Genomic DNA, 17,176 nt, shown 5'->3' with positions numbered 1-17,176 from the left:
CTATATAGAGAAATAAAAAATCAGAACATAAGGGATCACCATAATTTTGCACGCAAAACTGGGAGCTGTAAAGCATGTTTGGGCAAGGGAAAAGCTACCAAATCCCTCCACTCTGCCCTGCTGCCATCCAATTTAAACAAGTTAGTAAATTTAAGTGAAAGGGGTTAGTGATAGTCCTCAGTGGCTTCTTGTAGCCTCTCTTTTGTGCTAAATTGTCCTTCCCAGTCTACCAGATGATCTAAAGAGGGGCCACCATCTACATTTAGATTAAAATTCTGAACCCACAACCATTTCAATTTTTTTTTTATGGAGGGAGAAAATGATTCTGCCCATATTTTTCACTGGCAATAAGAAACCATGGAGTAGTGGACTGATGCCCCATGAAAGCACATTTTGAGGGAATTCAATCTTGCTTCTTCTGCAACATGTACCATAAGGCGTGTATAGTATTTGGTTTCTATACTGCCGAACAGTTCTCTTAGCATCTTAATTAAGTCATTGTGTGACTGCTTCAACACATGGACAGCAGCAACACATTTGGGATTCCCCACTTGCTAAGAGCTCTTTTTCTCCATGCTTATCAGCCCAAAACAAAGCCTCAGAGATCTCTGGACACTTGAATAAGACTTCTAACTTAGGTTAGTTCCCCATCGATCAATCAAATCCTTGTTGAGATTGTATGCATTGGCTGTGATCAACAAGTACTTAGGTCCGCCTGACATTGATCCAGCAACATGGAGTGGAACAGATGTTTTTATGAGAACACGGAAGGATTCACGTGACCGGACTGAAGTCAGGTTACTTTCCGATTTCATTTTGTAAACCAATGCAGCAGTCTATGAAGCCGAAGTACACTGACTTGGAAAGGTTTCTCCCTACTGTAGTTCTTGTCCAAGTGTCGTTCTGATAACCCTGTTGTTTTCAAATCCCATTACACATGCCAATAGCTTCATATGATAGTTGCGGGGAGGGGGAGATATGTGCAGACAGGATCCACCCATAAAGCTTGAAGGCAGCTTTTGCGGGTGCAAACGCAAAAGATTTCATTATCATGCATTCAACGAAATGAATCTTCGACACCATCGGTTACTTAAGTTGCATTTGCAGTCGTGCTTAAATCTGCAGGCCAGATCATAATATATTGGCCTCAAGTGCACATTGGATCTACTCCTGTCCCTGCTAGGCCAATGATAGAGATAGAGCCTGAGATGCAGAAACAGTGACCTGGAATAATTTGGCCATAGGACCCTCGCCTGTCATGCCTTTCCTGTTCAAAGAGAAATCATTTGTCACTTTCCATTTCTTCTTCCTATGTCAGCTAGAAAGAATGGCAGCCTGACAAGTCTGTGGGACACACACACAGCCAGGAGCCACAGTTCACAACAAGAGCAATCCTACTGGATTTAATAAGAGGGGGAGCAAATGGCTTGGGGGTGCCTCATGACTTACTGTATATACTCAGTGATATATCAACCTTGTGTATAAGTCGAGGGCAAGAATTGGGGCCAAAATTATGGATTCTGATATGGATAAGTGGAGGATAAAACCTAGAGGCATGTAGCAAAGGATATAAAGGATGACATTTATTGTATCCATACATAAATGTCTTATTCAGATCCTACTAATCCAGATTCGTCTCAGTACTCCTTTGAGGGGAAGCGCCAAAGAAGTGTCGCCGCTGCCATTTTCCCACCCAAGCATTCAAAAAGGCTAGAAGAGCATCATGTTAGAAAGAGTAGATGGGGTTGGTGCTTCTTTTGGTTCCTCGTAGGATGGACTATGCTCTTACCTTTTTCCCACTCTACTCAGAGTTAAAATACAGTGCTTAAACTGACCCGTGGATAAGTCGATCCAGCTTTTTGGGGTCAGATTTTTTTGACTAAAATTTCTAGACTTATACATGAGTATATACAGTAGTCTTAAAATGGGAGGGCTTTGGCTTAACCGGATTGGGGATCACAGGGACAGGCATTCACAAACCACCCCTTGCCCGCCATTTTGGTTGCTTTTTTTTTGGAGCATGAGACTAGCTTCTGTGTCGCAATGGTTTGGGACCCATCTTGTGCCATTAACAGGACTGTTTCCTTTGAGCTGCTGTTGCTGCTGCTGCTGCTGCTGGGCGACCGCTGTTCATTTCGACGGTGCTTGTGCGTTCCTCCCAAGCTGTCATGCATGGTGCGTTGTCTGTGCCTTGATTTACACACTTTTACTCCCGCTAGCCTTCCGTCAGAACGATTGCATGAGTAAATGAGGCATGATCCGCCAGAATGGATGTGTGCGTGTGTCGTTGCATTTTCAAAAAAAATAAAATATCAAACGATGATGGTGATTTGTTCTGTTCCAAACTGTTAAAATGCTTTTTAGCTCATTGCAACCCCCCTCTCGTTTTTCATAGAGCGTAGAACAAAAGAATCTGGCAAGATGAGGAGGTTTTATATCCGTTCTGTTGATATACTGTGACTAATTTATGTCAGTGCTGAAATTATGCCATATTAGAATATATTGTGCCATTAATGCTTTGGAAATGGAGGGGGGGATGTTCATGTTTGCAGCAACTTAGAAACTCTAAATATCCCAAGGTTATACTCTTTGAGCTTTTACTTGGTTATTTTCTCTCCCTCTTTGCTTATTTAAAAGGGGTGCCTTTTAAAACAGCATGGCGTTCCCTCCTTCAGCTGATGCAGCTCCATTTTCAAAAAGGGAAACTTCCCCAGAATAATTTAGCATGAGATGTTTGGTTACCCAAAGCTAGTCCTTTCCAGTGTCAGAGTTTGTACCCAGCCCATACTCCAGTATCACCATGTTGTCATAGAAAGGATCCCAGCATGTCTGCTTTGTGATCCTTAGACACTCTCGAGTTAAACCGGATGTGCCAACCTACCTCTTCTCTACATTCATTAAAATTAAGCACTTTCCCCCCCTTAACCCATCCATAAACATAAATTCAATCGGCAGCTAGCACATTTCCCAGTCAGCAAGCAGTATTGTGAATTTTATCTTCTCTTGCAGAAATCAATTCGTCTTCGTTGCAACAGATGAAATTTCTTGTAACACCTCTGCAGGTAACAATCATTGATACTTCTTGATGCATCCATCTGAGTCTCAATATCCTTTTACACATGCCGCAGTTAATCACGAGAGAAAGCCTAGTAAAGCCCATAAGATAAATCTTTGGAATAGTTTCACTCGGTTGTAGCTCAAAGCCTCTAGGCTTTGGTGCAGGGAACACATTAGGGTATTCTGCTGACGTTGATGTTTTGTTTCACGTTTACATGATCTTGGAAAGTAGCCATTGTTCTGAAGTTTCTTTTAAAAATACTGCTGCAGTGGAGGGAGGGCGGGAGGGAGGGAGGGAGGGAGGGCAGACAGAGGGACGGAGGGAAGAAAGAAGGAGGGAAGGAGAGAGAGAAGGAGGAAGGAAGGAAGGAAGGAAGGAAGGAAGGAAGGAAGGAAGGAAAAAGGGAGGGAGGGAGAGAGGGACAGATGGATGGACAGACGGACGGATGGACGGAAGAAGGAATGAGGGAGGGAGGGAGGATTGGGAATAGGATTGAAAACCCATTAGGCACAATTCTGAAAAAGAATTAGCTCAATTGTAATCAGTGGGATCTTTTACACAGGTTTTTTTAGTGATGCAATTGTTAACTAATGTAGTTTTCATTGCTCCTGCAGTTGCTCCCTATATCTACCAATATCTCCATTTGCATGATTCTTTCTGACAGTATATTTTTGTACATTACATCCTAATGCCAATGGCCTTAGATTCCCTTTCATATAGGGTTGGTCAACTGTTAGAAGCTAGGGGGTTGCATTAGCATTCAAGAGACCATACCCCAAGTTGTAGCCCCTTGCGAAAAATCAAGTTTTTGCCCCAAATTTGCCACATTTTTCGAGCCACTTTCTGCCATTTTAGGTTCAGTTGAGGCTTTCTCTACAATAGGAAAGGCCTCTCCTATTCTTAAAATGGCCCAGGTAGGATAAAACGTGGCAACGGTTGTCCCTGTGAACACTAGAGGATGCTTGGGGGGGCATGCTTTGGAAAATATTGACCCCTATGGGGCTGAAGGGCCACAAAACAGCCCTGTGGGTCCACAGGCCACAATGTGCCCACCCTAGAAGGTAAAAAACCTGAAATGTGCTCAAACATTGGGACAATTCAGTCACACAGCAGAAGCTATGGTAACTTCCAAAAACCCATACAACAGTATGCAGCATTTGGATGGCTATAAAAATAGCTTTAGGTTCTATGCTTTGGGTGAATGTGCTGATTGCAAAATTTCCATCTGTCATCTTCTTGTGAAACAAATGCACAAATCCACTCACCCGTGTGGGACATTTCTCCATGTGCGTTCATGCTGAATGGGCTAAAGCAGTGGTTCCTTGGTCCTCCAGATGTTTTGGACTTCATATCCCAGAAGCCCCAGCTAGCATGGTCAATGGTCATGAATTCTGAGAGCTGAAGTTTAAAACATCTGGAGAACCAAAGGTGGAGAACCGCTGTGTTAGATAAAGAAGAAAATGGCTTTATGTCATCTTTGTTAGATTCAACTGGAATAGATGCATTGAGTCTATTCTTGAATGGCGGATCAACATGTATGTAAATTTCACCGATTCAGTAGGTCTGTTCTATTTGACACTGAGTATAGGATCCCTAGTCATTGTGTTTGACATATGTCTGCAGATCAGTTTCATATCTAAGAGGACTGCCAGGTCTGAGAGTCTATGAATGGCATTTTGAATTGGTGACAAGCCCAATGGCTAGTCTTCCAGGGCTTGGGCAATTGGAAAGTACACTCATCTCTCCATATTTGCAGATTTGATATTTGCTGATTTGATTTGATTAATATGTTATCTCTAGGAATGTCTAGGTCCTCTGGTGCAACTCTATGGTCAACGTTTTAACTAAAAGTTGCACTGAAAGACCTAGAGATTCCTAAAGAGAATACTCTGCTAGGCATTCATAGCTCCTCCAGTGCAGTTCTATGGTAATGGGACCTAGAGATTCCTAGAGAGGTGTCCTCTCAGGTCAAAATATGGTGTTTTTGTTATTTGCTGTTTTTCCATATTCACGGGGGTCTTGTGCCCCTAACCCTAGCGAATATGGAGGGACAAAAGTATAGCCCAACCTGCCGGGGAGTAAGTCTCATTGAAACCAGAGAGTTTGCTTCTTTGCAAACATGTTGAGAATTTTGCACTCAGTTAAATTTCTGCATATGACTAAAGAAGGTTTAGGACTGATTGTCCTGTACACCTTTTAACGTCTTTGCCTTAAAGAAACCAGTAGAGCTTCAAAAGCTTGGAACATGTGTTTTGTGTATTTTGATTGGCCCGATCAAGCTATCATTACTTTGTGGATTTGGGACGTCATTGTACTTTGCTACACTGCCAACACAGCCACCCTGGATATGTTTCCTATACATATGGGGGAAAGCAATGGTTCTGAATCCCATTTTGGGAGAAAGAGGGATATAAATCCAATCAATAAATAAAATCTGTAGCAAAGTGGAGCTTCCTTTGCTTTTATGTGATGCACACATAACACACACACACTTTTCAAGGCCAGTATTTAATCATGCATCCCTTTCTTTGGGGGAGAATGGTCTCCTCTTTAAGTGGTGTTTAGTACCAGAATCTTTTATACTGTGATGTCTTGGGAGTTTGCATGCAGAAATGGTGTGGAGTATTCTGACCCCCTTACTCACCCTACAAGTGTCCAATGGTTTGATAAGCACTTATCTTTAAAATAATTCTTTAATGTTTTCAAAAGAATATTACATCTGAGTAATCCAGGCATTTTCTGACTTCATTAATTGTATGTTTTCACAGATAACAGATGACATGTAATATGCATACAGCCCCTTGCGGACCTAAATCCTATTCAAAGACATAGTTGTGTTAGTGTGGAAAATCAGTACGCAAGGGGATCTTGTCGCACCTTTGAGACTAATGACAAGAAAGAAGTTGGTAGCATGAGCTTTCGTAGACTTGAGAGCCTTAGGTGCATGGTTGGGTGGAGAATACAGATGCAGACCTATATAAGCCTTTTATGTGTGATGATACCAATTCATAGTTATGAAGTTGAAGGCTTTCACACCTGGCATCCATAGTTTTTTTGTGGGTTTTTCAGACTATGTGGCCATGTTCTAGAAAAGTGTATTCCTTATGTTTCACCAGCATCTGTGGCTGGCATTTTCAGAGAATGCTGGCATCTTCAGAGAGTGATATATATACTGTGTGACTCCAGGTTGGGAAGAATAATTTACACATGAATCTGTGTATTGTTCTGTTGTTGAATGACAAGGCCTCAGGATGGGAGGATATGCAAAGAAGATTGTGTCTGCTTACTCCTCCCAACCTGGAGTCACACAGTGTGTGTGTGTGTGTGTGTGTGTGTGTGTGTGTGTGTGTATATATATATATATATATACATATATACACACACACACACACACACACACACACCCCCACCACTCTCTTCCATGCCAGCATTCTCTGAAGATACCAGCCACAGATGCCAGCAAAATGTCAGGAATAAACTCTTCTAGAATATGGCCACATAGCCTGAAAAACCCACAAAAAAAAAAACTGTGGATGCTGGCCATGAATGCCATCGACTTCACCTTGTCAATTCAAATTCACATACTTGTAGGGTATGGAGATGCGGTGGCAAATGCAGGTTTAACAATGGTCATTGGGGACAAAGGCAGAAGGAAAGCTGTTGTATAAAACCAAGGGGAGTAGATAACCATATGAAGGAGTCTTGGGATGTGATGTAGGAAACAGAGAGGGATGACAGTTAAAGCAGTGGCCCACTGCATTAATTCTGAAGTGTGGCACTGTCAAAGGGTGCATCTACATTGTAGAAATAATGCAGTTTGACTCCACTTTAACTACCATGGCTCCATCTTACAGAGTCCTGGGATTTGTAGTTTGGTAGGTCACCAGTAATCTTTAGCAGAGAAAGCTATAGACCTTGTAAAGCTACAAATCTTAGACATCCATATGATGGAGCTACAACATTTAAAGTAGTATCAAACTGTATTAATTCTACAGCGTAGATGCACCCCAAGTCATGCCATTTTGGGTCCCTAATATTTTCAGCCAACCCGGCACTTTCACGATCCTGTTAGCATGGCAAGAAATAGTGGCGTACAGCTTACATGGGAACTGACTTGGCTTTTTTAAAAACCGCAGCAGGTTAGCTGTTAGGATAAGAGGTGCAACTATGGGACCAGCAGTTCCAACCCAGTAAATATTTGGATTATCCTCTCTTCTTGCATAGTTGGGAGTTTGATTAATCCTGCTCTCACCCGCTGCGAGAAACACTGGCAACCCTTCCTGGCATCTTTGTCATTATCTCTTTGACAGCTTGCCTTTCTCGCACTTCACAGTTCTAGGTCAATTCACATGGTTAGTCAAACGTGACAACTTGACAAGATTACGGCAAGCTTGGGTTCTGCAATTTGTAAATGGAGGGGCTTGCTCACCAATCCTTGGTTGATAACAAAGCCGGGCAAGAACAAAATAATAATGAATTATCTCTGTTTGTGCCACCCACTCAAGGACGGGTGGGCGCCTCTGCATGTTGAAAACGCAGCCGATTGTATGAGTAATCCAAGGATTAAGCAGTTTTCCAGGTGTATGACAAGCAAAAGAATGTTTACTCGGAGACAAACGGTTGAATGTTGCTTATGCGTATGTAAGACCTACCTTCAGAGTACACACTAGAATCCTGTTAGTATTTTATGCAAAATAATTTACCATTGCACATTGCACATCTAGATTGAGGCCAAAAGTTGCACATGTGGTACCATTCTGCATTGTCACCCCAAAACATGGGGAGAACTTAGGGTCCCCACCAACTGTTTCAGTGTCTCCTTAAACGTTGGGGGAATTGTTCAACTCAGAGGAGGCCTGCAAAGGTTGGGTAACCTAAGGGATCTTTTCACTTGTATATACAGTGGTGCCTCGGGTTACGAAATTAATTCGTTCCGCGGCTAATTTCGTAACCCGAAAAACCTTCGTAACCTGAATTGCCATAGGCGCTAATGGGGAAAAAAGCCGCGGCTCTGCCGCGGCTCCATTTAAACAGCGCCGGAGTTTTTTCGTAACCCGAAAAAACTTTCGTAACCTGAAACAATAAATCCCTATGGGATTTTTTCGTATCCCGAAAAATTCGTAACCTGGGTATTTCGTATCCCGAGGTACCACTGTACCAGTACTAACTGTGGGAGGTGAATAAAGTTTGGTGATTAAGAAATGCGGGAGGCGCATAAAGAAGATTTTATTTATAGATATGCAAGAGAGCATGCAAACACACAGTAATAATTCAGTATGAGACACCATACATGGCTAACCAAAATGGAGATATGGAAATAGCGGAGGCTTATGGTTATAGAGAGGATGGTATTTACTAGTCCTATAGAAGAATGCACAGAAAGCAGGGTGTTGTTCAGACAGCATCTGAAGAGGAAGCTCTGGATAGTTGGACAGAGCTCTGGTAGGTGGCAGCTGTATGCACAAAGTGACCGTGTGTGAGATGGATTTATATCTCCTATTCAGTGCCCTCAAGAGATACTTAACATTCCCATAGAAAGTACAAAGAATTTGATTGCTTTCCCATGGAACTGACAAAAAGGGCAATTCTGGTAGGTGGTAGTCTGGATTAACAAAATGGTGATTGACTGTAGGCCAACCACAAGATGGATAGGGAAGTTGTTTGGGAACATGTGAGGTTTTGGGATCTTGGGAAGACTAGTGAGAGGCTTCAGGGGCCACAAGAATAATGACCCAGAGCCACTGATCTAGATGAATCCAAGTCTGGACTCTTCGATCAAGGCCCAGTTCCACTTTTTTCCCTCCATAATTGCTGTGTTTGGGAAGCATGGTCTGGTTTTGGCAGGGAGAAGCTCAACACTGACACTCAGTACAGTAAAATAGTTTCCTCATATTTTTCTCCTTTCTACCTCTGTCCTCTCTCTCTCTCGCTTTCTTCCTCATAACAGCAGTGAAATCTGTGTTTGTGCAGATGTCTTTTTAGTCTGCAAAGAGAAACCATACAAATAGCAACAATTCAGGAGCACATTGAAGGGAAAACATGATGAGAAAAGAAATCCAATAGCCGGCGTACTGAAGCACGGATTGTCCCGGTTTACTGGTTTCCAAGCTAACAATATAGCCTGTTCTGTCATCCCTTTGAGAGTGGTATCTGCATCCAGAGGGCTAACCTTTTGAGCTTCTCAATTTTCATGTCATGTAAAGGCGTATTTTAAAAAAATTAGCATTTAAAAAGAAGGGAGCCTGCATGCTTTCAGTTTAAGCTGACACTGTTCCTTTTCCTCTGTGGAAATGAAATTTATTAATCATAATAAAACCATCATATTCTGAAGGTAGAGGTCACCCTGAGGAGAGAAAAAAAAGTATTCATCATCTGGAATAAAAATTGATGCATATTCACAGATAATATCGATGTGTTGGTCCTTTGGAAAAGTCTTTCTCTGTATTCTAACTTCTCTGTTTCTACGCGAACTTGACCTTCCGCTGCGCAAAGCAGGATATGGTCTTTTCAAAAGCCCAAAGCCAATCCAACTTGCAATTTCAACCTAATACAGAGTGATGAATACACAAAAAGAGATCCTTGTTGACATCATTTACTCCATTCAGCTGAGTGGAGGAACTCTGCCGCTGTCAAAACCTGAGTGTGAAAAGTGAAATTAGAACAGGGTTGTGGCGTTTCAGGCAAAACATCTAATTTCGGTCGGGACAGGAAATTCAAACAGTTGGTCTCGCCAGCTTTAAATTTGTTAACGTTCTTTCCACACGGAATGTGGAGAAATAGATGATGGTAATTCCCTAAAACAAACAAAACCAAATTCAAATTAAGTTCTCCCTCAATTGCACTGGCCATTCGGTTGTTGTATATAGTTTGGTGAGCTATTTCACCTTCTCTGTCAGAGAGCTCGGGTGCCACAACAAGCTACAAATCCCAGGATTCCTTAGTGTTGAGCCATGGCAGTGAAAGTGGTGTCAAATTGCATTAATTCTGCAGTGCAGATTGGATCTCAAACTCATAAATTTATCACATGGGACTTGAGGAATGGGAACAGAGCGGAATCGAAGGGAATGTAATGGAATGGAAAGGGGGGGATGTATGTTATCGCATGGGAGAATGCCACCAATGCCACCGGGAGCCCCTAATCCAATCCCCAACCATTCCACAGCAGCTGATCTTGATCATCGGCAGCCTTCTCCCGTGCGATAACATACGTTCCCCCCCCCGTTGTGTTCCATTCCCTTCCATTCTGCTCCGTTCCTGTTCCCCAAGTCCTATGCAATAAACTTATATGTCTCTCTCTTCCAATGGATGGGGCATCCAGGAAAGCAAGGGTTTGGTAGCAAAGGCTCAGGAAGCCCTTATCAGCATCATTACCAAACATGACCAGATGTCCAGGGGCGTTCAGGTTGGGACACCAATTGAGGAGTAAACTTTCCTTTTGGCAATCTGTTCACGTTGTACTCATTGCTATTGGGTTGGGAGAGGGTACACACCTGTATAGTTCAGATTCCTTGGTCCTGCCCTATATAACTTTGCTGATCAGAGCCTTCACACTTGATGGAGTCCACACTCCAGACCAAGGGACCTCTTATCCAGCCATGAGGAGAACCAGGTCTGTTTTCCCTGGGATAGTCTGGCTAGAAACTAATATTTAGAGGCCAAATTCTACCTTTTGCTCCAAGGGGATGCCGGAACCCATCAGCTGATCCATTGCTTTTTGTGGGTTTTTCTGGCTATGTGGCCATGTTCTAGAAGAGTTTATTCTTGACGTTTTGCCATCATCCATTATTTATAATAGTGAGACATGTGATTTTTCAATATTAAACAATAATTTTGGGGAGGCCTAGAATTACAGCCAAGTGTCAATCAGAACTGGGACCTCAAGGAAGAGCATGCATCAACCTTAGTGTGTATATACTTTTGTTGCATTTTTGTTACATTTGCTTAGCATAGTTTTAGCATATTTCAACCAGAATCTAACAGAGAGAATGTGATTTGCCCGAGGTCATGCAATGGATTTTATAACCAAGTGGGAGTTCAATGCTCAAACAGTATTGGCTCTTCTGCAATAAGAAAGCATTAAAAAATGCAGAAGCCCTCTCATACTTTTGTCTAGCAGGGGAAAATATTTTGCACTCCAATCTGCAAAGTGGAAATTAGTGAAGATTTACATTTCTAGGGCAGAGTGTCCTTGCAGCTTAACCTGTCCATCTTCTGTTTTGTAAAACTGTCCATCGTCTGAAACATAAACAAGATAAAGCTGTCCAAGGAGAATTGTTGGCTCATATTTTGAGCAGGTGAGCCGCCGTCCAGGGTAAGCCTCCTTTGCTCAGAACGTACGCTTCCTCTGCTGAGGATCGACGTACATTTCATCCAGAATCCTTTAGAAAAGAAATCTCGCTAAGTCCTATTTTCACAGGGATGACCTGGAGACACGTTAATTTAAATGCCTTGCTTAAAGTCACCTTGAGCGCTATGGAAATGCATCACATAAATGAACACATAATAAAAGAACGGGATATCTTCTCTTGCCACTCTGTGTTCCCACAATTTTATGAGACAAGAAATACGAGCCAGCTGCCTAATAAATAAATAATTGATTGATTGATTGATTGGCACCTAAGGGGTGAGTTCCCATTGTCCCCTTTTAGCAAGTACATTGTACTCTGTCCCCTGGTGGCATTATACTGTGTGTTTCCTCACCTCTGAGCCCCATCCTTGGATGGTGGGAAATCACTAGGCAGAAAGACATCAGGGCATTTTTTTTAATGCTGTCCGATCAATTTTGACTTATGGTGACCCCATGAATGAGAGGCCTCCAAGACACTCTGTCATCAGAAGCCCTGCCCAGGTCCTACAAACTCAATGGTTTCCATGATGGACTCAATCCACCAAATGTGGCCTTCCTCTTTTCCGCCTGCCTTCCACTTTTCCAAGCTTTATCGCCTTTTCCAGTGAGCTATGTTGTCCCATGATATGGCCAAAGTATTAGAGCTTCAGTTTAGTCATTTTTGCTTCTTATGAAAATTCAGGTTTGATTTGCTCTAGGATCCATTTTTGACAGTCCATGACATCTACACACTGAACCTTCCTCCGACACCACATTTCAAATGAGTTGATTTTCCGCCTATCAGGTTTCTGCACTGTCTAGCTTCACATTACATGGACAGTTCTGAATTTGTATTTCAATGGTATATCTTTGTAGCCAAGTGCCTTATATATATATACTATATATTGGGAGAAAGGGGCCATCCCTTTCTCCCCTGGATGGAGGCCACAGCACATGGACATCATTGTTGCATGACCTGTATGGACAGGCGCATGTAATCATGGCACCTGTGTGCCAATAGTAGGGCTGGACGCATGCGGACGCCCAGCACTACAGAACCCTAATTTCGGCCCCAGGCCAGCGCAAAGCACTGGTCTGTACTGAGCCAACCTTCATAGATACTCTTCCTAGACACAATGCAGAAATAATCCAGTCTGACACCACTTTAACTATCATGGCTCAGGGATATGGAATTCCGGGAGCTGTCATTTTGTGATACATTTTGCACTGCAGAAATAAACCAAGCCGACACCACTTTAACTGCCATTTCTAAATCCTGTTGAATTCTGGGGGCTGTCATTTTGTGAGACTTGTAGCCATCTCTATCAGAGACCTCTGGTGCCACAACATGTTCCAGAATCCCATAGCATTGAGCCACAACAGTTAAAGTAATATGTGCCTGGATTATTTCAGCAGTGCTGACACAACCTTGGTTAAGAATACCAACCCATGTGTTAGATGCTCCTTTTTCTAACATGCATTTGGGGAGCACCTATCAATATTGACCCAGGGCCACCGGTAGCGTCCGATTGCCCTTAGGGGAAGATGTCGGAGGACATTACCAACCCCGCCATTCAGCAGCCATGCGTCTTGGCCGGCTGGTACGACTTTCCTCAAGCTAATTTTGTGTCCCCCTCATCATTTTCCTTTGCAGATGGAACACATTTTCCCAGGGGATATTGCTTCCCCTAAAGTGCTGAGTCAGTTCATTTCCAATATAATTGGATCGAGTGGAATGTTTGATTGCATTCATTTTGCAGTTCCTTTCTGTTTTTAACCTCTGGTGGTTCCACTGCCACTGCTGTTTAGTGTGGGTTTGTGCGTACATTATTAATCTGTTATTAATTTATTAATCCCCGGCTCTGCTTTCTTTTTAGTTACGGACGACTTTATACTGCAGACCCCTACCACCACACACTTGCTCCAGCAACCACCTACGGCGTTGGTGCCATGGTAAGTGCCCACTCCTTTCTCCCTATCCACCCCGATCTCCCCCCTTTCCATGCTTTCCTTCACCGCCTTTCCCCCCGTTCTTAGCATGGTTGACATCTTCTCACTTTCCCTTAATTGAATTTGTCTCTTATGCTAACGGCAGCTAAAATGCCACATTAATCCTTCCCGGTAAACTTGATAAATGTCTTAATTTCTTGGCGAATGTAATGCATGTAATTATATATATATATATATATATATATATGCACACAAGTATCACCTAGATGAGCACTTACCCTAATGGAATAATTAGTCATTTTGATAATTAAATCCATCACTAAATGAAAAGCATTCACAGTAGTGACCATTCTTTTTCTTTTCTCCCCCCCCCCCTTATTATTTTGCCTTGAATTTACATAGCCCCAAGGTTCAAGTCACACCACTGCTTATAATACAGAGCTGAAATCCAGATTGCCTGGCCTCTGCTATTAGTCAGGCCAAATCCCTGCTATTTTCCCCTGCCTTTATTATAGTTAATATTTAAAATTATTTCTGTATGAAGAAAACAAAAAAAGAGGGGAAGAGGAACTGGCTGGCTAATCCTCTTCCTTGGAAACCAAGTATCTAGATTTCTGATCTATAGAAATAATGGTGGATGGGAATCTGAAATTCATCCATCAAAATCCCACAAATTGTATTGATGGGCTTTTTGTCCAATAGGGAAATCACAATGCAGGAGGCATGAATGGATCGGCATTTCTCTCTTGTAGTCAATATAATGGGTGCAATGAAGCAAAAAATTACCCTTAAGAAGAACTGCAACAAATTCAGTTAAACAGGTAGAAGTTAGACTGCTGCCACATTGCAGAAATAATGCAGCCTGGCAGTGCTTTAACTGCTATGGCCCAAAGCTGTGGACTTCTGGAATGTGAGATATTTAGCCTCCCCTATCAGAGAGCTCTGGTGCCCCACCAAATGATAAATCCCAGATTTCCATAGCATCAAGCCATGGAGGTTAAAGTAGTGGCAGATTGCTTTATTTCTGCAGTATGGCAGCAGCTTTGGTCCCTCTAAAACTCTGCTTGGCTTAAAGGCTGACCACAGAAAGCTTCTGTTGTTCTGAAACATGGAGTCTACTCAAGAATATAGGGCTAAATCCAGGTCCGTTAAGATGCATAGCACTTGTAGGTCACAACTAGTTTAGACTCCATTGATTTTACTCAGTTTATCTGAAGTGGTCTTATATATTTTTTTCATAAAATAAAAAGTGCCGTTTATCAATCCCTTTTCGGGAATCTGAACCAGTGTGGCATGTCAGATATCTCATATATCCTCCTTGATCATCTCCTTATTCATGTCAATAGAGGAAGGTGTTCCATATGCATCTTCCCATTTCCACAAGTGAATCAGCTTGGTATCTATCTATCTATCTATCTATCTATCTATCTATCTATCTATCATCTATCATCATATTTGTGTGCCATTTGTTATCATGGAACCTCCAGCCATTTCACATTCAAAAATGCCCATAAGCAACATTAAATGCCATCAAAACCATGTTAACAATAGAGTCATAGAATGATGGTATCATCGAGTTGGAAGGGGCCTCATGGACCATCAAGTCCATCTCGAGGTAAAGCATCCCCAGCAGGTAGCTGTCCAGCCTCTTTCTGAAGACATTCATAGAAGGTGACCATGCCACTTCTCTAGGCAATTGCTTCCATTGCCAAAGTGCTCTTACCCTCAAGACATTCCTTCTAATGTTCAATCAAAGTCTACTCTCCAGTCATTTCAAAGCATTAGACCTGGTCCTACCTTCTAGGGTGGCAAAGAACAGGCCTGTGTCCTCCTCTCTGGAACAGCCCTTGACATATTTAAAGAGCTCACTCATGTCACCCTCAGCCTTCTCTTCACCAAGCTGAACCTGTCCAGCTTCTTCAACCTTTCCTCACATATTTGGTTCGCCATAATCCTTATCATCCTTGGCCTTTTCTGAAGTTGCTCCAATGTGTCCATATCCTTCATCAAATGAAGCATCCAGAACTGAATACAGTTCTCCATATGGTGTATGACCAGCACAGAATATAGTGAGACTATCACTTCCCTTGACTTGGAAGCTATGGGGTCAAACAGACCAAAGGAAGGGATTCGAGGCCACTTTGGGGGCATGGCATTTAGATGACACATGCCCCCGAAGTGCTTGAAATTGTGCTATTTTTTTTGGGGGGGGGGACTAAAATTAAGCAGAAATAAACAGCTCTAGCCTAGAAAGTGTGCACCTTCAACCATGCATATAAACAACCTGATGCGAGACCGGTCCCAAATGAGCACTCCATCCTAACCCTTACCCTAAAGTTGCATATAAATGCACCGGTACAGATGTACATTTAAAAAAGTACGGAGCTGCCATATCCAAGTGGTCAGGGCAGCAACGCAAAAAAAGTGAAAGAGTGATGCCTCCAATTGCTATAAATACAACATACACAAACCAGACAGTCCAAGATGGGATGTGGGGTGAAGGGGGCATGTGCGAGGACATGATTGTGAATTGCCAGTGTTTTACTGGATACACCTCTGCTCTGAAGCCCTGTGCAGTGGAGGTTCACAGGTGTGACTGTGTGCACAATAAAAGGGAATAGCCATCCAATGCGATGGCATCTTGGGAGCAAGCAGTCGCCGGCAGTGTGTTTGTGCAATGGTTCACATGGATGGTGCGGGAGGGAGGTTCAAAAAGTTAAATAAAAATACCCAGCTTGATGCCGCGCCATGCAGTCATGGTGTGCGCATGCGGGCCGCCTTGGGAGCAGACAGTCTGGTCAGCAGGGTCTCGGCCCACTCTCAGCAGAAGCAGTTGTGAGCCACTTTTTCCTGCCCCTGTGCTTCCATTAAAGCAAGCTAAAATAGCATTTGCCTTCAAAGTTCGAGCATCACACTGCTGACCCACGTTCAGTTTATGACCAATGATAATCCCACATATTCCCCCCAAAGAATGCCAAATTCATCAACGTTCTTGGGAAAGATTTCAGAAAGCGCAATGCCATGTGGTGAAATCAACTTAGAGAGTTAAAGGTATTAAAGGCACAAATTCTGCATTGACTGCTGATTTTAGGGAATTTAGGCATGCAGATCTTCCCCTACTTCATTCTTGTTTGTGAAATCAAAAAATGATCAACACTTTTCTCCCCGATGAACAAAATCATGAGTGATTTTTCAACAAATTTGTTTTTCTCATTTGGGAACTTTATGTGAATTTTTTTCAAATACCTTGCATTTTGTGCAAAACTCATCTTCTGCAAATGGAGTTTTTTGGGCACAAAAACAAATTTTGCAGGGGCTGAAGCTTTTTTTGAGACATACATACATACATACCAAGGGGCTATTTAACATTATCCCACTTTCTTTTTCACTCTTTATTTGAGCACTACCTTCAGAAACACTGCTTGACAAACCTGGCACAAATTAGGTGTGCTTCGACATCAGTTGATTTCAATAGGACCTAAGTACAGATATCTTTGCGTTGGATGGTGGTTGTTGCATTTAATCAACATACATGATCAGCTATGTGTTTAATATATAGCCATCACTGGGAAGACTTGTGCGTTTGCAAAATCATGGTGGTATTAACCAAAGGCAATTAAGAGATTTTAGGAGGGTATGTGCACCCCACGGATCCTTTCTCTCCGCGCAAAGAATAGTATTCAAGCACATAGGCAAGCTATTAGTCTTTCTATCCTTGATTGAAAAGTTGGCTTACATCTCCCTTGGAGGGTAAACACCAGCGGAGAACTGCCATTTCCCTTTCTTTAAAACAAAAAAGACGACTCGTTGATTAAATATGCATTTAGTTCAATTTGTAGCCC

The 17,176-nt window shown here is 42.5% G+C and overlaps 1 protein-coding gene across 8 annotated transcripts in view; it reads left to right on the top strand.

The window, feature by feature from the left end:
* RBFOX1 (RNA binding fox-1 homolog 1) overlaps window positions 1-17,176 on the top strand; it is a 1,322,412-nt gene that overhangs the window by 1,299,274 nt on the left and 5,962 nt on the right. For 5 of the 8 annotated variants that reach the window (XM_042437945.1, XM_042437936.1, XM_042437943.1 and 2 more), the window contains one exon: window positions 13,262-13,337. In XM_042437945.1, coding sequence (XP_042293879.1) covers window positions 13,262-13,337 — 76 coding nt within the window. Of the gene's footprint in view, window positions 1-3,009; window positions 3,063-13,261; window positions 13,338-17,176 lie in introns of all 8 variants that reach the window. The other 3 variants (XM_042437941.1, XM_042437938.1, XM_042437937.1) reach the window with 1 other exon arrangement.

This window comes from Sceloporus undulatus, chromosome 8, assembly GCF_019175285.1.
Source record: "Sceloporus undulatus isolate JIND9_A2432 ecotype Alabama chromosome 8, SceUnd_v1.1, whole genome shotgun sequence".
NCBI lineage: Eukaryota > Metazoa > Chordata > Lepidosauria > Squamata > Phrynosomatidae > Sceloporus > Sceloporus undulatus.
The sequence above is the reverse complement of the archived record's forward strand: the minus strand, read 5'-3'. Positions and strand labels throughout refer to the sequence as shown.